This window comes from Engystomops pustulosus, chromosome 4, assembly GCF_040894005.1.
Source record: "Engystomops pustulosus chromosome 4, aEngPut4.maternal, whole genome shotgun sequence".
Lineage (NCBI taxonomy): Eukaryota > Metazoa > Chordata > Amphibia > Anura > Leptodactylidae > Engystomops > Engystomops pustulosus.
The window spans coordinates 9527078-9550346 of NC_092414.1; the positions used below are offsets into that span (position 1 = coordinate 9527078).

Sequence of the window (23269 nt, forward strand, 5' to 3'; positions counted from 1 at the left end):
GGCAAGTGTGTTTATCTTGGAGGCCTTAGTAGTTCTACAGAAAAACAGGTCAAAGGGAAGATGAATATCCTCACAGGAGCCCAGAGAAGCTGGGTGTCGATCCAATAGATAGATAATGGAGCAAGGATTGGTCTTCACCCAGCTTTTCCAATCCACCAAAAGGAAATCTTTAGCTGAATTTGTAGATTTGCCTTTCAGAAATCTGGGACAGCTGGGTGGCTATTCCCGCAGGATAAGAGTGATGCCACACATGGCGTTTTGAACCTGCTTTCGGGCCGTTTTTAAGCATTCCGTTAAAAAACGCATGCGTTTTTTGACAGGTTTTACCAATTATCTTAATTAAAACTGGTCAAAAACGGATGCGGTTTCAAAAAACGCATGTGTTTTTCAAAAATGCATGCTTTTTTTAACGGACTGCTTAAATACGGGCTCAAAACGCCACGTGTGGCATCGCCCTTATTGGTCTCCACCCAGCTTTCCCAGTCCTGAGGCACAACTTGTAGTAGAAACAATGAGTGACCCGGCAGCTCCACGTCTCCGCCTCACATTGTCGCCTTCACCTCTAGCGTTGCCCTCGGAAACCATCAACAAAAGTGAATCTCACTGAAACTGGTGACATGAGAGATCACTGATCCCATTCACTTCTCACTGAGACAGAAACTGCACAGAGGACGGGGTAAGTGACCGTACTGCAGGGGGTATCCATAGTAAACGCCTCAGGAACAGGTGGATCTACATATCGGGGACATGACGGGGGGATCCTTAAGACTGTTTACCAAGCGAAAAGCAGAAACTTCACTTGTTACCCATAGCAACCAATCACAGCACAGCTCTCATCTCATACAGGACTCGTTGAAAATCTGAGCTGTGTTGTGATTGGTTGCTAGGGACAACAAAGAGTTCTCACCATCCTGCAGACAGAACCTACATAAAAATGTCTGCCTTGTTTTATGTGTTATCAGATTTTGGGGTTTTCAACACTTGGTACATGTTTAGATTGACTGTTTTTTTAGGAGGTCATCACAAAATCACCACAAAAGCGACCATATTATAGGCCGCGAATCAGAGAAATGGCTGCAAATATGGCAAGGATGGCAAGACGTCCCTACAGACCACACGGCCCCTAAACAGTATTCCAGACCCCCATTACCCTGAATATAGAGATCCCCAACATCCGTACCCAGACCAGATTTCTGAGGCTGCGTTCATACTTGACGTTTATATTGTATTCTGAAACGCCATACAACAACTGAGGAGAGGAGATTTACCTAATTACATTGCTCTTAACTTTCACTTTTTTGTTAACATGCATGTAAACATGACATCAATGCATGTGTAAACATCACGTTAACATTGCGCTTTGTAAATGCAAATGTTAACAGCAATATAAATGCAGCTAATCTCCTCTCCTCAGCTGTTGCGGCCAAATTTCAGTGTAAACGCCACATTTGATCGCAGCCTATACAAATCCCAGACCAGACACCCCACCCCCAAATCTGAACCAAAACCAGACACTCCCAAATCAGAAACTGAATGCCCCCCCCCCCAAACAGAACCCAGACCAGACTCCCCAACCCTAATCCTGAACCCGAAACAGACCCTCCCAAATCAGAACCCAGAGATTTCCTAAAATACAGACTCCAGACCAGAACCCCACCCCGAATTTGAACTAAAAAAGACACACAGACATCCCCTAAATCAGACCCCAGACTAGACCCCGAACTAAATCTGAACCCAAATCAGAATCCAGAACACTCTCACCCTAAGCAGACTAGATTCCCCACCCCCCAAATCTGAACCCAAACCGGTCTCCCCAAATCTGAACCCAAATCAGACTCCCCAAATCTGAGTCAAAAATCTCCCCAAATCTGGACAGAGTCGAAATCAGAGTCCCCACCCTCAGATAAGAACCCAGATGAGATTTCTTGACATACAGACTCAAGAACAGACTCCCCACCCACAAAGTTGAACCCAATTCTGACACCCCAAAACCAGAACCCATAATCAGAACTTAGCTGACATTTCTTAAAATACCATGTTTCTCACCCCAAATCTGAAACTAAGCCACAATTCCCCAAAATCAGAAACCAGATTAGATGTCCACTAATCGGAACCCAGAATATACTCCCCACCCCCAAATTTTAACCTACAGCATTCTGCTCCGAAAGTAGACCCCAGCCCAGACTCCCCCCCCCCCCAGATGAGAACCCAGATGACATTTCGTTAAATGCAGACTCCTCACCCCCCCAAACTTGATTCTATTACTATTATACCAGATCCATGACAAGATTCCCCACCTCCAAACTTGAACCTAAACCATACTCTCCCAAATCCGGAGACAAAATATCCTCAAATACAGACCCCCGGACCACCCATATCCTAAATTTGAACCAGACTCTCCCAAATCAGACCCCAGACCCAGACTCTAAGATCAGATGAACTTTCATAAAATACAGACCCCAGACCATCCCCTCCCTTTACCCCAGAGCAAAGAGGAGATAGATTTTTTGCTAATCAGACAGACCCTGGGGTATGGGGGGTAATGGGACATTGGGGGGGGGCAGTCCAGGTCTGTGCAGTATTGGGGAGGGTCTGCAGATTTTTGCTGCTCTCTGGTACAAGGAAGGCAGCAGAATTCTGAATTCAGCTCCGGATGTTGATGAGAAAACTAAATGTTCCCTTCCAGTAGGAAGAAGCATGATCCCACCTAGTGCACCGTCCCCGGCCGCAGAAGTGGCGCGCCGAAATTCAGAAAAGGCGCAAATCCGAGACATCACCGAGCGATTCAGGAACTACATACAGGACGTGCGGTCACTGAGGAGTCAGCTGCAGCAGGTGGGGTGCTGGAGGCAGTGTATATGGCGGGGTTATTGGGATACTATATGGCGGGGTTATTGGGATACTATATGGCAACATTATACGGATATTATGTGGTGGTATTATTTGAATACCATGTGGCGGTATTATTTGGATGCTATATGGTGGAATTATTTGGGTACCATCTGGTGATATTATTTTGGACATTCAAAACAGTGTGAAAATTGATGCCAAATTTTTGTGACTTATGGCGGTATTATTACAGTATGAAAGGAAATATTCTGCAATATTCTGTAGGAGATATACGGCAATGTTATATGGGCACCGTAATGTGGTATCACTTACGATACTATAACGCAATATTATGTGATGCTATTTGAATATGCCGGTCTTACTTGGCTAAATGGTGGCGTTCTTTGGATACTATATGACAGTATTATTACTAAACTACAGTATATGGTGGTATTATGTGAATACTATATGGTGCTTTTATTTGGATAATATAAAGTGATATTATTTAGATACGATTTGGTGGTATTATATGGATACTATATGGTGGTATTATTTGGATACTATATGGTGGTATTATTTGGATACTATATGGTGGTATTATTTGGAAAATATAAGGTGGTAGTTTTTGCATACTTTATGTGGCATTATTTGGTCACTATATGGCGCTATTATTTGGATACTATATGATACTATATGACAGTATTATTAGTAAACTATATGGTGGTATTATTTGAATAATATAAGGTGGTAGTATTTGCATACTATATGCGGTATTATTTGGACACTAAATGGTGCTATTATTTGGATACTATATGACACTATATGATCCCATTCTGGGCAGTATATGAAAGTAGCACTTGGCAATATATTGTAGGAGACAATTGGGAAAATTATCTGGACACTATTTGTAACTGTATGACGGTATTATTCAGGCATTATGCAGGTATATGGTGTTATACAGTACTGTTTGGGCACTATATGGCAGGAGATGGCAGTTTCCTAGATGGCTTAACATCAATTCCTAGTATTATTATTTTTTTCGTTATTTTTTTACGAGATATAGAATTTTTGCAACAAAATTGCTCTTTTGATGAGATTTTCCAGTTGGTGGTGACTTTTGTTTGTACATAATAGAGACATTTTGCGCTATGTAGTGTATTTTGCTGAACGTCTGGCGAGGACAATAGCGCATCACGGCCCCTGGCGCAGATCTCCGCGTCTCCGGAGCCTCTCGTCTCTATCATTAGACCAGGAACTAGCGGCAGGTAATAGCCCAATCATAGATTATCAGATTCATCCATCCTACTCATCATAATACAGGAAGGAAATACGTAGATCACATAATACCGCCCGGGGTCCTGTATTATAACGTCATACGTATCGCACATTCCCCTTATATTACTGGAGAGACTAGTCGCGATTTTCATGCAGTGACTCACCCAGCGCTGAGACGTTACGGATACCACGAAAATACATTTTTCATTTTTGTGGTACAAGTTGTGAAGGTTTCAGAGCTTATGAGGCTTATTCACATTGTCCCTGTGCAAAACTAATCATTTTACAACTATAGTTGTGGAGAATTCATCCTGATGCACATATATTAGGGTTCAAAGCGGAAAATAAAACCGCCAAGTAGTGTGCAAATTGTATCAGCGTCCAATATCAGCAAAAATAAAGTAGCTGTACATTATGTAGGTAATAATACAATTTTGTGTCCAAATAATACCGCCATACAGTGCATAAATATTGCAATCATACATTACGTAAGTAATACTGCAACCTAGTGTATGGGTAATACCGCCATACAGTGCATAAATATTGTAGTCATACATTACATAAATAATACTGCAACCTAGTGTATGGGTAATACCGCCATAAGTATTGTAGTCATACATTACCTAAGTAATACTGCAACCTAGTGTATGGGTAATACCGCCATACAGTGCATAAATATTGTAGTCATACATTACGTAAGTAATACTGCAACCTAGTGTGTGAGTAATACCACCATACAGCGCATAAATATTGTAGTCATACATTACATAAGTAATACTGCAACCTAGTGTGTGAGTAATACCACCATACAGCGCATAAATATTGTAGTCATACATTACATAAGTAATACTGCAACCTAGTGTGTGAGTAATACCGCCATACAGTGCATAAATATTGTAGTCATAGATTATGTAAGCAATAATGCAACCTAGTGTGTAAGTAATACCGCCATACAGTGCATAAATATTGTAGTCATACATTACATAAGTAATACTGCAACCTAGTGTGTGAGTAATACCGCCATACAGTGCATAAATATTGTAGTCATAGATTATGTAAGCAATAATGCAACCTAGTGTGTAAGTAATACCGCCATACAGTGCTATAAGCAATGCAGCCGTATATAACATAAATAATAACACAATACTGTGTCCAAACAAAGCTGCCATACAGAGCATTTAGCATGTGGCCCTACATTACATATAGAACATTGTATTCCTACATTAAGTAAGCAATACTAAAACCTATTGTATAAGTCATACCGCCATGCATGGCGATAAGCATATACCGCCATACATGGCTATACATAATAACACAATATTGTGTCCAAACAATACTGCCATACAGTGCTTTAGGAATGCATCTCTACATAACATAAGTCCACAGTATAGTGCGCAAATCAAACTGCTGTTCAATGAAAACAGAATGCAGCCATTTTTAACATAATACCGCAATAAAGTGTACAAATAATGCTGCCATACTTTGCAGACATAATGCAGTAGTCTATTACATAAATAGAAGCGATAGTACATAATGCTGCCATACGGTGCATAAATAATGTGGTCTTCTATTAGATAAATAGTACTACGACATGGTTAATATATAATACTGCCATATAGTGCAAACATAAAACAGTCAGATTTTACACTGTAAAGATAGTGAGCGCATAATGCTGACATACAGTGCAAACATAATACAGTTGTAAAACCCCAGGATAGTGTACGCATAATGCTGCCATGCAGTGCATAAATAATGCGTCCTTTCATTACACATGTAGTGCTACAATTTAGTATATAAATAATAGCGCCATACAGTGCAACCATAATACAGTCATATATAACATAGGCAGTACTACAAGATAGTGTACAAGTAATACCGCCATATATTGCATCTATAATGTGCTCTTGTAATATATACGTAGTACGACAATATAGGGAATAAATAATACCGCCATACAGTGCATCTATAATGTGCTCTTGTATTATATACGTAGTACTACAATATAGAGAATAAACAATACTGTTATACAGTGCAACCTTAATACAGTCATATATGACATAGCAGGTACCATAAGATAGTGTAAAACTAATACCGCCATACAGTGCATCCATAATGTGTCTTTGTATTTTACACATAGTACTACAATATAGAGAATAAACAATACTGTTATACAGTGCAACCATAATACCGTCATATATGACATAGGCAGTACCACAAGATAGTGTAAAACTAATACCGCCATACAGTGCATCCATAATGTGCTCTTGTATTATATACCTAGTACTACAATATAGGGAAAAAATAATACTGCCATATAGTGCAAACATACTGCAGTCCTACAATGCATAAATTATAGCAAAGATGCCGTGCACGCACATAATACTGCCATATAGTGTATGAATAATACGGCCATGTAATTAATATGCTAATAAGGCAGAAGACCCTTTAGTTTCGCTTTGTGCTGAGAGCTCCTTGTACATGATCCTCCTCCCGCAGTCGTGTCTTTCTCCGCTATCCAGTCTATCCCTTTAATTACATTTTGGTAACATTGGATTAGTGCACAATGCTGAGGTGGAGAGGGTCCTGCTATCCCCCCACTGGTAATCACACAGAGACCCCCTGTAATTATCACCGCGCTCATTAAGACGCCGCAGCAGATGACGAGTAATTGTGGCTCTTTGTTAGTGGAGGGTATTAGGGAAGATTTGGGAAGGATTAGTGTTTAGCATTGAACACGTGTTTTAGATCACTGAATGTGTGTGTCCTGGGAGGCGGGGGGCGCACACTGATCCCTACAACTATAAACCCGCCATACAGTGACAATAACATCACCATCATATTCATCATTGATCCAGTAATTATCCCCCAGTCATATGGAAAATCCCATCCTCATAATTATATGTTATGTGATCCCGAGTCTCCCTACTCCACCAGGACAAAGACCACACAACTATACAATAATACCGGGGGCAAGAATATAACTACTATAATACTGCCCCCTATGTATAGGAATATAACTACTATAATACTGCCCCCTATGTACAAGAATATAACTACTATAATACTGCCCCCTATGTACAGGAATATAACTACTATAATACTGCCCCCTATGTACAAGAATATAACTACTATAATACTGTCCCCTATGTACAAGAATATAACTACTATAATACTGCCCCCTATGTACAAGAATATAACTACTATAATACTGCCCCCTATGTACAGGAATATAACTACTATAATACTGCCCCCTATGTACAAGAATATAACTACTATAATACTGCTCCCTATGTACAAGAATATAACTACTATAATACTGCCCCATATGTACAGGAATATAACTACTATAATACTGCCCCCTATGTACAAGAATATAACTACTATAATACTGTCCCTATGTACAGGGATATAACTACTATAATACTGCCCCCTATGTACAAGAATATAACTACTATAATACTGCTCCCTATGTACAGGAATATAACTACTATAATACTGCCCCCTATGTACAGGAATATAACTACTATAATACTGCACCCTATGTACAGGAACATAACTACTATAATACTGCCCCCTATGTACAAGAATATAACTACTATAATACTGCCCCCTATGTACAAGAATATAACTACTATAATACTGCCCCCTATGTACAAGAATATAACTACTATAATACTGCCCCCTATGTACAAGAATATAACTACTATAATACTGCCCCCTATGTACAGGAATATAACTACTATAATACTGCCCCCTATGTACAAGAATATAACTACTATAATACTGCCCCCTATGTACAGGAATATAACTACTATAATACTGCCCCCTATGTACAGGAATATAACTACTATAATACTGCCCCCTATGTACAAGAATATAACTACTATAATACTGCCACCTATGTACAAGAATATAACTACTATAATACTGCCCCCTATGTACAAGAATATAACTACTATAATACTGCCCCCTATGTACAGGAATATAACTACTATAATACTGCCCCTATGTACAGGAATATAACTACTATAATACTGCCCCCTATGTACAGGAATATAACTACTATAATACTGCCCCCTATGTACAGGAATATAACTACTATAATACTGCCCCCTATGTACAGGAATATAACTACTATAATACTGCCCCCTATGTACAGGAATATAACTACTATAATACTGCCCTCTATGTACAAGAATATAACTACTATAATACTGCCCCCTATGTACAAGAATATAACTACTATAATACTGCCCCCTATGTACAAGAATATAACTACTATAATACTGCCCCCTATGTACAGGAATATAACTACTATAACACTGCCCCCTATGTACAAGAATATAACTACTATAACACTGCCCCCTATGTACAAGAATATAACTACTATAATACTGCCCCCTATGTACAGGAATATCACTACTATAATACTGCCCCCTATGTACAAGAATATAACTACTATAATACTGCCCCCTATGTACAAGAATATAACTACTATAATACTGCCCCCTATGTACAGGAATATAACTACTATAATACTGCCCCCTATGTACAGGAATATAACTACTATAATACTGCCCCCTATGTACAGGAATATAACTACTATAATACTGCCTCCTATGTACACGAATATAACTACTATAATACTGCCCCCTATGTACAGGAATATAACTACTATAATACTGCCTCCTATGTACAGGAATATAACTACTATAATACTGCCCCCTATGTACAGGAATATAACTACTATAATACTGCCTCCTATGTACAGGAATATAACTACTATAATACTGCCCCCTATGTACAGGAATATAACTACTATAATACTGCCCCCTATGTACAGGGATATAACTACTATAATACTGCCCCCTATGTACAGGAATATAACTACTATAATACTGCCTTCTATGTACAAGAATATAACTACTATAATACTGCCCCCTATGTACAAGAATATAACTACTATAATACTGCCCCCTATGTACAGGAATATAACTACTATAATACTGCCCCCTATGTACAGGAATATAACTACTATAATACTGCCCCCTATGTACAAGAATATAACTATTATAATACTGCCCACTATGTACAGGAATATAACTACTATAATACTGCCTCCTATGTACAAGAATATAACTACTATAATACTGCCCCCTATGTACAGGAATATAACTACTATAATACTGCCCCCTATGTACAGGAATATAACTACTATAATACTGCCCCCTATGTACAAGAATATAACTACTATAATACTGCCCCCTATGTACAAGAATATAACTACTGTAATACTGCCCCCTATGTACAAGACTATAACTACTATAATACTGCCCCCTATGTACAAGAATATAATTACTATAATACTGCCCCCTATGTACAGGAATATAACTACTATAATACTGCCCCCTATGTACAGGAATATAACTACTATAATACTGCCTCCTATGTACAAGAATATAACTACTATAATACTGCCCCCTATGTACAGGAATATAACTACTATAATACTGCCCCCTATGTACAGGAATATAACTACTATAATACTGCCCCCTATGTACAAGAATATAACTACTATAATACTGCCCCCTATGTACAAGAATATAACTACTGTAATACTGCCCCCTATGTACAAGACTATAACTACTATAATACTGCCCCCTATGTACAAGAATATAACTACTATAATACTGCCCCCTATGTACAGGAATATAACTACTATAATACTGTCCCCTATGTACAAGAATATAACTACTATAATACTGCCCCCTATGTACAGGAATATAACTACTATAATACTGCCCACTATGTACAGGAATATAACTACTATAATACTGCCTCCTATGTACAGGAATATAACTACTATAATACTGCCCCCTATGTACAAGAATATAACTACTATAATCATGCCCCTATGTACAAGAATATAACTACTATAATACTGCCCCCTATGTACAAGAATATAACTACTATAATACTGCCCCCTATGTACAGGAATATAACTACTATAATACTGCCCCCTATGTACAAGAATATAACTACTATAATACTGCCCCCTATGTACAGGAATATAACTACTATAATACTGCCTCCTATGTACAAGAATATAACTACTATAATACTGCCCCCTATGTACCAGAATATAACTACTATAATACTGCCCCCTATGTACAGGAATATTACTACTATAATACTGCCCCCTATGTACAGGAATATAACTACTATAATACTGCCCCCTATGTACAAGAATATAACTACTATAATACTGCCCCCTATGTACAAGAATATAACTACTATAATACTGCCCCCTATGTACAAGAATATAACTACTATAATACTGCCCCCTATGTACAGGAATATAACTACTATAATACTGCCCCCTATGTACAAGAATATAACTACTATAATACTGCCCCCTATGTACAAGAATATAACTACTATAATACTACCCCCTATGTACAAGAATATAACTACTATAATACTGCCCCCTATGTACAGGAATATAACTACTATAATGCTGCCCCCTATGTACAAGAGTATAACTACTATAATACTGCCCCCTATGTACAAGAATATAATTACTATAATACTGCCCCCTATGTACAGGAATATAACTACTATAATACTGCCCCCTATGTACAAGAATATAACTACTATAATACTGCCCCTATGTACAAGGATATAACTACTATAATACTGCCCCTATGTACAAGGATATAACCACTATAATACTGCCCCCTATGTACAGGAATATAACTACTATAATACTGTCCCCTATGTACAAGAATATAACTACTATAATACTGCCCCCTATGTACAAGAATATAACTACTATAATACTGCCCCCTATGTACAGGAATATAACTACTATAATACTGCCCCCTATGTACAAGAATATAACTACTATAATACTGCCCCCTATGTACAAGAATATAACTACTATAATACTGCCCCCTATGTACAGGAATATAACTACTATAATACTGCCCCCTATGTACAAGAATATAACTCCTATAATACTGCCCCCTATGTACAGTAATATAACTACTATAATACTGCCCCCTGTGTACAAGAATATAACTACTATAATACTGCCCCCTGTGTACAAGAGTATAACTACTATAATACATGGTATAGACATGGGGAGGGTGCAGCACACGGGTGGAAAGGTAGATGTGTAATAATAATATTATATTGGGTTGTTTATGTTATTATTGCACATAAACTGGTAAAAAACAAGCATATAACAATGATTGTGTGGATGAGTATAAATAACGGGGGAGATATAAGCTCCTGGAATCTCTCTCTCCCCGGTGAGTAGTTCTGGGTAAGTAATGGTCGCCGCGTTCTCCCGGCCGGTTGTTCTGTAGACAGTAAAGCTTGACGATGATGATGATGTTCTCCTTATAGCGGGGTGTCTCTCCTGGGGTGGCGGTATATATGCGGGTGATAACGGGGTGACTCCCTCTGTGCAGGCTGATGCCGCTTCCTCCGTCCACCATCTCCACAATGAGGTCGTTACCCTCCGGAATATGTATGAGGAGGAGATCGGGAACCTGCGGGAAAAGCTGGAGCAGAGCTACAGGGCGCAGGACGGCGCAGGCTTCAGCACAGCCATGGCGGCCGAGTACCAGGACAGGTAAGTGTACCCTGGTGTAAGTCATGACATCAAGCAGTTGTCCTCTGTCCTGCTTTGTCCCGCTGCTCAGTGCTGGTCCTGAAGATCCAGACTGATGGAAAATCCCTTTAAATTTCCATGTCAGTCCCCTAGAGGTGGCTATAGCGAGGCAGAAGTTCCTCCTGTGACTATGTATGTAGAGGATTTGGTGCACTGTGTCAGCACTCTAGGCACTCTAGGGACTTTAGGACCAGCACCAAGGACCTGCAGGTCCTAACGACAGTCACACGAACGATAAGTCCTGTCCTTCAACATGAATCCGGAAGTATTGACTTCATGTCTAATAAGAACTTTATTTATGTCGCAGAATCTGGCAAATGAACAGAGACATCCTGAAGAAGGACGAAGATATCCGCTCGTTACAAGCGCTGGTGGCGCAGAAGGAGTCAGACATACAAGGGTTAAAGGGCGCAGCCATATCCCCCACCATACAGCTAGAGATGGCCAGACAGGAGCTGGGGGACCTGCAGAGGAACATGGGCATGGCCCAGACTAGGTAAGTGCCCCTACCGTCCCTCCATAGCCCTATATATGTACAGCCGGTATAACCTGGGGATGTCCTGTATATAATGATATATGTACAGCCGGTATAACCTGGGGATCTCCTGTATATAATGATATATGTACAGCCGGTATAACCTGGGGATCTCCTGTATATAATGATATATGTACAGCCGGTATAACCTGGGGATCTCCTGTATATAATGATATATGTACAGCCGGTATAACCTGGGGATCTCCTGTATATAATGATATATGTACAGCCGGTATAACCTGGGGATCTCCTGTATATAATGATATATGTACAGCCGGTATAACCTGGGGATCTCCTGTATATAATGATATATGTACAGCCGGTATAACCCGGGGATCTCCTGTATATAATGATATATGTACAGCCGCTATAACCCGGGGATCTCCTGTATATAATGATATATGTACAGCCGCTATAACCCGGGGATCTCCTGTATATAATGATATATGTACAGCCGGTATAACCCGGGGATCTCCTGTATATAATGATATATGTACAGCCGGTATAACCTGGGGATCTCCTGTATATAATGATATATGTACAGCCGGTATAACCTGGGGATCTCCTGTATATAATGATATATGTACAGCCGGTATAACCTGGGGATCTCCTGTATATAATGATATATGTACAGCCGCTATAACCTGGGGATCTCCTGTATATAATGATATATGTACAGCCGGTATAACCTGGGGATGTCCTGTATATAATGATATATGTACAGCCGGTATAACCTGGGGATCTCCTGTATATAATGATATATGTACAGCCGGTATAACCTGGGGATCTCCTGTATATAATGATATATGTACAGCCGGTATAACCTGGGGATCTCCTGTATATAATGATATATGTACAGCCGGTATAACCTGGGATCTCCTGTATATAATGATATATGTACAGCCGGTATAACCTGGGGATCCCTGTATATAATGATATATGTACAGCCGGTGTAACCTGGGGATCTCCTGTATATAATGATATATGTACAGCCGGTATAACCTGGGGATGTCCTGTATATAATGATATATGTACAGCCGGTATAACCTGGGGATCTCCTGTATATAATGATATATGTACAGCCGGTATAACCTGGGGATCTCCTGTATATAATGATATATGTACAGCCGGTATAACCTGGGATCTCCTGTATATAATGATATATGTACAGCCGGTATAACCTGGGATCTCCTGTATATAATGATATATGTACAGCCGCTATAACCTGGGGATCCCTGTATATAATGATATATGTACAGCCGGTGTAACCTGGGGATCTCCTGTATATAATGATATATGTACAGCCGGTATAACCTGGGGATCTCCTGTATATAATGATATATGTACAGCCGGTATAACCTGGGGATCTCCTGTATATAGTGATATATGTACAGCCGGTATAACCTGGAGATCTCCTGTATATAATGATATATGTACAGCCGGTATAACCTGGGGATCTCCTGTATATAATGATATATGTACAGCTGGTATAACCTGGGGATCTCCTGTATATAATGATATATGTACAGCCGGTATAACCTGGGGATCTCCTGTATATAATGATATATGTACAGCCGGTATAACCTGGGGATCTCCTGTATATAATGATATATGTACAGCCGGTATAACCTGGGGATCTCCTGTATATAATGATATATGTACAGCCGGTATAACCTGGGATCTCCTGTATATAATGATATATGTACAGCTGGTATAACCTGGGGATCTCCTGTATATAATGATATATGTACAGCCGGTATAACCTGGGGATCTCCTGTATATAATGATATATGTACGGCCGGTATAACCTGGGGATCTCCTGTATATAATGATATATGTACAGCCGGTATAACCTGGGGATCTCCTGTATATAATGATATATGTACAGCCGGTATAACCTGGGGATCTCCTGTATATAATGATGTATGTACAGCTGGTATAACCTGGGGATCCCTGTATATAATGATATATGTACAGCCGGTATAACCTGGGGATCTCCTGTATATAATGATATATGTACAGCCGGTATAACCTGGGGATCCCTGTATATAATGATATATGTACAGCCGGTATAACCTGGGGATCTCCTGTATATAATGATATATGTACAGCCGGTATAACCTGGGGATCCCTGTATATAATGATATATGTACAGCCGGTATAACCTGGGGATCCCTGTATATAATGATATATGTACAGCCGGTGTAACCTGGGTATTATATATTCAGAGATAAGCTCAGTGTAGATCAGTATTGTACATTCTCTGACTTTGAAAAACAATAGGGACTATTCATGCCATGTGCTCAGCCTCCGCTTCCTCCTGTGTTAGTTTTCTATGCCCACACGGGTGACACTTTGCACAGTCTCTGTACAGTAATTATGCTTATTATTATATAGTGTTTTTCATTTACATTGTTTTATTCTCCAGTCGCATCCGAAGTTGCATTAGAAATGCCAACAGTTGTCCTTGGAAACTGAATTTCTTTCTATTTCTCTGGGTCTCAGTGATAAATCTCTCTGCTCCCGCAATTTATTGTTATCTAAAAAAAAACGTCCAAAAACTCTTGAATGCAGCTTTGGCTGTGAATGGAGTCTAAAACATGACTTTGGTCACACTGGTAAAGTTTACAGGTGCAAGGTGACTTTTAGGTGCGATTTGTCACTTTGGGGATGATTTTGTGATTTCTACAGATACGAAGAAGAGTTTTCGCAGCGTTTAACCCTTGAGGAGAAAGTGAGAGAATTGACGCAACAGATGGAGGGGCTGAAGTATAATCACATGAAGGTGGGTGATATATCCATGGGGCAGGTATAATATAGGCCTGAGATGCTATCTAACTATCCATCTATCTATAATAATAATCTTTATTTATATGGCACCAACATATTCTGTAGCATTTTACAAATCTAATCTATCTATCTGTATTCTAGGCCTCATCAAAACAAGCCTCTCCAGGTTGCCCTTAGTAACCAATCACAGCTCAGATTACATTGTCAAAAGTGCTTTATGAAAATGCAAGCTGTTCTGTGATTGGTTGCTAGTGGCCATTTTGTCCTGGCAGTTTTCCCTATCCTTATCATGCTATATATTTCTATATATACGCTATCATGAGGTCTGGGAAAGCTGGGTGACAATCTCTACCTATGCTGATGGTCACCCAACTTTCCTATGACTAGATATAAGTAACTACTGGAAAAAGCTGAATGCAATATTGTAATATCAATGCAGTTCTTGCAATTTTGGTTTAGAAAACCTGGGTGACAACATGGCTGAACCCCCTATTACTCATTACTGTGTTACTCAGCTTTCCTAAACATTATGTAAAATTGGGAAAACATATTTTTGGAATATCGCCCAAAGTTGACTTGTCACCCAGCTTTTCTAGAGTGCACACTAAAACAGAGTTATTTTTGCATCTAAACGGCCCCATTGACTTTAATGGTAAACACCGCTAAATATATGATTGCCGTAACTGCACCGTGTACAGGCGGTGAGACCGCAACGCAAAACATAAAACATGACCTATTTTTTGACGATTTGCGAAAGGTTTTCCCCATAGAAGTCAATGGGAACACCAAAAACGTACCGCTTACAGCGTTGTGTCACGTATACCACTGTATTTTTTAGCGGACACAAGTTACATATGGGTGACACAAAGTCTGTTTTTGCATCCGAAAAAACAGGACCCTGCAATATGGTTGTGTGCATGATGCCTCAAGTAAAGATAAATGAATGTGTTGGAGTAATCAGGAAAGCTGGGTAGTAAGATGTGTACATGACCACGTTAGTGGGCGCCCAGATTACCAAGGCCCCTAAACCCAAAAATTGTTATAAAGTCCTGAATGGCAAAGCCATGTAGTAGAAGCACAGGTAATATATATATATGTTTTCTGCTATGTGGGAAAGTTGGGTGAAAAACCAAGGTCAATTATACTAGTGGTCACTCAGCTTTTCATGAGTGGCAAAACAACATGTAAATTAGGGATAGATGACAATCTATTTGTCTTCAGGTATTCTGAAAAGTTGGGTGATATTCTGCATAGATGACCATGGAGTAGTCACCCAGCTTTCCTAGAGTTTCTGAACCCCAAAACTATACAGTAGCATAGGAATTACTGTTAGTTCACTCTACACGGGGGACATTTTTTATCAGGTGTTTTGGAAAAGTTGGGTAATGGGCTGCTTTACAAATACACTGGGGGTCACCCAGCTTTCCCGAACGTCAAAGTTATATGGTAATATGTAAGTTCAGGATAGATCACTCCACATCTCAGCGAATTTACTTTTAGGTCTTTGGGAAAGCTGGGTGCCAGGCTGTAGTTATGATCATGGTACCAGTCACCCAGCTTTACCGCAAGTAATAATCAGTCTATACGTTGTTGTATAATCAGGAGGCTCAGGAGCTGAGGGCCCAAGTGGCCCAGTCTGAGGCCCTCGTCCTCCAGCTCGAGGACCAGCTCCGGAGGATGAGCCGCGGGGGTCCGGCTCTGATGGAGACTGTGCAGAAAATCCAGGAGGCCAGCGAGGCGGAAGTGAAGAGACTGCAGGACGAGACCGAGACCGCCTATAGCCAGAGTGTAAGTGTCTGCCACGGCTGAGGTTGCGTTACAGTGTATCGGTTTAGATTAACATGCCCATACAGAATAAATCCTGCGCAGTGATTTCCATGGCTCCTGTACGTGTGGAGCGGTGACTCATCCATCCCCGCAGGACGAAAGTCGTGCTGCTAATTTTAGCGCCGTGTTATTACCGCGTTATGTAAGCGACGTCTGCACCACAGCCAAATAAGATACTGGTGGAAGGATCCCGGGAGGCGCGAGGCTCTGACTACCTCTCCTACCGGACACCAGACACACTGTGCATTCTCCTCAACCAAGGCTAACGCACAGATGTAGCAGAGCTGAATATGGCATCTTGAATTTTTATCAAACACACTGAGCTCTGCTACATCTGTGTGTATGAAGGGTGAGACAATGGTATTAGGAACAGATTGTGTGCGGTAAAAATCCCCTTTAATCACATTAGGTATTAACAGGTAATTCCTTTGTCTTGTGTTAAGTGACATGCAGCGATAATACACACAGTGATGTCACAGTACAGGGATAATACACACAGTGATGTCACAGTACAGCGATAATACACACAGTGATGTCACAGTACAGGATAATACACACAGTGATGTCACAGTACATGGATAATACACACAGTGATGTCACAGTACAGGGATAATACATACAGTGATGTCACAGTACAGGGATAATGCACACAGTGATGTCACAGTACAGAGATAATACACACAGCGATGTCACAGTACAGGGATAATACACACAGTGATGTCACAGTACAGGGATAATACACACAGTGACGTCACAGTACAGAGATAATACACACAGTGATGTCACAGTACAGGGATAATACACACAGTGATGTCACAGTACAGAGATAATACACACAGTGATGTCACAGTACAGGGATAATACACACAGTGATGTCACAGTACAGAGATAATACACACAGTGATGTCACAGTACAGGATAATACACACAGTGATGTCACAGTACAGAGATAATACACATAGTGATGTCACAGTACAGAGATAATACACACAGTGATGTCACAGTACAGGGGGTAATACACACAGTGATGTCACAGTACAGAGATAAGACACACAGTGATGTCACAGTACAGAGATAAGACACACAGTGATGTCACAGTACAGGGATAATACACACAGTGATGTCACAGCACAGTAATACACACAGCGATGTCACAGTACAGAGATAATACACACAGCGATGTCACAGTACAGGGATAATACATACAGTAATGTCACAGTACAGGGATAATACACACAGTGATGTCACAGTACAGGGATAATACACACAGTGATGTCACAGTACAGGGATAATACACACAGTGATGTCACAGTACAGGGATAATGCACACAGTGATGTCACAGTACAGGATAATACACACAGTGATGTCACAGTACAGGGATAATACACACAGTGATGTCACAGTACAGGGATAATACACACAGTGATGTCACAGTACAGGGATAATACACACAGTGATGTCACAGTACAGGGATAATACACACAGTGATGTCACAGTACAGGGATAATACACACAGTGATGTCACAGTACAGGGATAATACACACAGCGATGTCACAGTACAGAGATAATACACACAGTGATGTCACAGTACAGGATAATACACACAGTGATGTCACAGTACAGAGATAATACACATAGTGATGTCACAGTACAGAGATAATACACACAGTGATGTCACAGTACAGCGATCATACACACAGCGATGTCACAGTACAGAGATAATACACACAGTGATGTCACAGTACAGGGATAATACACACAGTGATGTCACAGTACAGCGATCATACACACAGTGATGTCACAGTACAGGGATAATACACACAGTGATGTCACAGTACAGAGATAATACACACAGTGATGTCACAGTACAGAGATAATACACACAGTGATGTCACAGTACAGGGATAATACACACAGCGATGTCACAGTACAGGGATAATACACACAGTGATGTCACAGTACAGGGATAATACACACAGTGATGTCACAGTACAGGGATAATACACACAGTGATGTCACAGTACAGGGATAATACACACAGTGATGTCACAGTACAGGGATAATACACACAGTGATGTCACAGTACAGGATAATACACACAGTGATGTCACAGTACAGAGATAATACACACAGTGATGTCACAGCACAGTAATACACACAGCGATGTCACAGTACAGAGATAATACACACAGTGATGTCACAGCACAGTAATACACACAGCGATGTCACAGTACAGGGATAATACACACAGTGATGTCACAGTACAGAGATAATACACACAGCTATGTCACAGTACAGGATAATATACACAGTGATGTCACAGTACAGGGATAATACACACAGCGATGTCACAGTACAGGGATAATACACACAGCGATGTCACAGTACAGGGATAATACACACAGTGATGTCACAGTACAGGGATAATACACACAGTGATGTCACAGTACAGGGATAATACACACAGTGATGTCACAGTACAGAGATAATACACACGGTGATGTCACAGTACAGGGATAATACACACAGTGATGTCACAGTACAGGGATAATACACACAGTGATGTCACAGTACAGGGAGAATACACACAGTGATGTCACAGTACAGGGATAATACACACAGTGATGTCACAGTACAGGGATAATACACACAGTGATGTCACAGTACAGAGATAATACACACAGTGATGTCACAGTACAGGGATAATACACACAGTGATGTCACAGTACAGGGATAATACACACAGTGATGTCACAGTACAGGGATAATGCACACAGTGATGTCACAGTACAGAGATAATACACACAGCGATGTCACAGTACAGGGATAATACACACAGTGATGTCACAGTACAGGGATAATACACACAGTGACGTCACAGTACAGAGATAATACACACAGTGATGTCACAGTACAGGGATAATACACACAGTGATGTCACAGTACAGAGATAATACACACAGTGATGTCACAGTACAGGGATAATACACACAGTGATGTCACAGTACAGAGATAATACACACAGTGATGTCACAGTACAGAGATAATACACATAGTGATGTCACAGTACAGAGATAATACACACAGTGATGTCACAGTACAGCGATCATACACACAGCGATGTCACAGTACAGAGATAATACACACAGTGATGTCACAGTACAGAGATAATACACACAGTGATGTCACAGTACAGGGATAATACACACAGTGATGTCACAGTACAGGATAATACACACAGTGATGTCACAGTACATGATAAGACACACAGTGATGTCACAGTACATGATAATACACACAGTGATGTCACAGTACAGGAATAATACACACAGTGATGTCACAGTACAGAGATAAGACACACAGTGATGTCACAGTACAGAGATAAGACACACAGTGATGTCACAGTACAGAGATAATACACACAGTGATGTCACAGTACAGGGATAATACACACAGTGATGTCACAGCACAGTAATACACACAGCGATGTCACAGTACAGAGATAATACACACAGCGATGTCACAGTACAGAGATAATACACACAGTGATGTCACAGTACAGGGATAATACACACAGTGATGTCACAGTACAGGGATAATACACACAGCGATGTCACAGTACAGGGATAATACACACAGTGATGTCACAGTACAGGATAATACACACAGTGATGTCACAGTACAGAGATAATACACACAGTGATGTCACAGTACAGGGATAATACACACAGTGATGTCACAGTACAGAGATAATACACACAGTGATGTCACAGTACAGGGATAATACACACAGCGATGTCACAGTACAGGGATAATACACACAGTGATGTCACAGTACAGGATAATACACACAGTGATGTCACAGTACAGGGATAATACACACAGTGATGTCACAGTACAGGGATAATACACACAGTGATGTCACAGTACAGGATAATACACACAGTGATGTCACAGTACAGAGATAATACACACAGTGATGTCACAGTACAGGGATAATATACACAGCGATGTCACAGTACAGGGATAATACACACAGTGATGTCACAGTACAGGGTGAATACACACAGTGATGTCACAGTACAGGGATAATACACAGTGATGTCACAGTACAGAGATAATACACAGCGATGTCACAGTACAGGGATAATACACACAGTGATGTCACAGTACAGGGATAATACACACAGTGATGTCACAGTACAGGGAGAATACACACAGTGATGTCACAGTACAGGGAGAATACACACAGTGATGTCACAGTACAGGGATAATACACACAGTGATGTCACAGTACAGGGATAATACACACAGTGATGTCACAGTACAGAGATAATACACACAGTGATGTCACAGTACAGGGATAATACACACAGTGATGTCACAGTACAGGGATAATACACACAGTGATGTCACAGTACAGGGATAATACACACAGTGATGTCACAGTACAGAGATAATACACACGGTGATGTCACAGTACAGGGATAATACACACAGTGATGTCACAGTACAGGATAATACACACAGTGATGTCACAGTACAGGGATAATACACAAAGTGATGTCACAGTACAGGGATAATACACACAGTGATGTCACAGTACAGGGATAATACACACAGTGATGTCACAGTACAGGGATAATACACACAGTGATGTCACAGTACAGGGATAATACACACAGTGATGTTACAGTACAGGGATAATACACAGTGATGTCACAGTACAGGGATAATACACACAGCGATGTCACAGTACAGGGAGAATACACACAGTGATGTCACAGTACAGAGATAATACACACAGTGATGTCACAGTACAGGGGGATAATACACAGTGATGTCACAGTACAGGGATAATACACACAGTGATGTCACAGTACAGGGATAATACACACAGTGATGTCACAGTACAGGGATAATACACACAGTGATGTTACAGTACAGGGATAATACACAGTGATGTCACAGTACAGGGATAATACACACAGCGATGTCACAGTACAGGGATAATACACACAGTGATGTCACAGTACAGGGGGATAATACACACAGCGATGTCACAGTACAGAGATAATACACACAGTGATGTCACAGTACAGGGATAATACACACAGCGATGTCACAGTACAGAGATAATACACACAGTGATGTCACAGTACAGGGATAATACACACAGCGATGTCACAGTACAGGGATAATACACACAGCGATGTCACAGTACAGAGATAATACACACAGTGATGTCACAGTACAGAGATAATACACACAGTGATGTCACAGTACAGGGATAATACACACAGTGATGTCACAGTACAGGGATAATACACACAGTGATGTCACAGTACAGAGATAATACACACAGTGATGTCACAGTACAGAATAATACACACAGTGATGTCACAGTACAGGGAGAATACACACAGTGATGTCACAGTACAGGATAATACACACAGTGATGTCACAGTACAGGGATAATACACACAGTGATGTCACAGTACAGGGATAATACACACAGTGATGTCACAGTACAGGGATAATGCACACAGTGATGTCACAGTACAGAGATAATACACACAGCGATGTCACAGTACAGGGATAATACACACAGTGATGTCACAGTACAGGGATAATACACACAGTGACGTCACAGTACAGAGATAATACACACAGTGATGTCACAGTACAGGGATAATACACACAGTGATGTCACAGTACAGAGATAATACACACAGTGATGTCACAGTACAGGGATAATACACACAGTGATGTCACAGTACAGAGATAATACACACAGTGATGTCACAGTACAGAGATAATACACATAGTGATGTCACAGTACAGAGATAATACACACAGTGATGTCACAGTACAGCGATCATACACACAGCGATGTCACAGTACAGAGATAATACACACAGTGATGTCACAGTACAGAGATAATACACACAGTGATGTCACAGTACAGGGATAATACACACAGTGATGTCACAGTACAGGATAATACACACAGTGATGTCACAGTACATGATAAGACACACAGTGATGTCACAGTACATGATAATACACACAGTGATGTCACAGTACAGGAATAATACACACAGTGATGTCACAGTACAGGGATTATACACACAGTGATGTCACAGTACAGGGAGAATACACACAGTGATGTCACAGTACAGAGATAAGACACACAGTGATGTCACAGTACAGAGATAAGACACACAGTGATGTCACAGTACAGAGATAATACACACAGTGATGTCACAGTACAGGGATAATACACACAGTGATGTCACAGCACAGTAATACACACAGCGATGTCACAGTACA

General features: G+C 40.3%; 1 protein-coding gene across 3 annotated transcripts in view; it reads left to right on the plus strand.

The window, feature by feature from the left end:
* LMNTD1 (lamin tail domain containing 1) overlaps positions 1-23269 on the plus strand; it is an 81575-nt gene that overhangs the window by 12571 nt on the left and 45735 nt on the right. Inside the window, exons 2-7 of one of the 3 annotated variants that reach the window (XM_072145077.1) lie at positions 567-676; positions 2687-2835; positions 11580-11743; positions 12090-12278; positions 15009-15102; positions 16710-16895. In XM_072145077.1, coding sequence (XP_072001178.1) covers positions 2698-2835; positions 11580-11743; positions 12090-12278; positions 15009-15102; positions 16710-16895 — 771 coding nt within the window. In that variant the 5' untranslated portion in view covers positions 567-676; positions 2687-2697. Of the gene's footprint in view, positions 1-547; positions 677-2686; positions 2836-11579; positions 11744-12089; positions 12279-15008; positions 15103-16709; positions 16896-23269 lie in introns of those variants that run through there. The other 2 variants (XM_072145076.1, XM_072145078.1) reach the window with 2 other exon arrangements.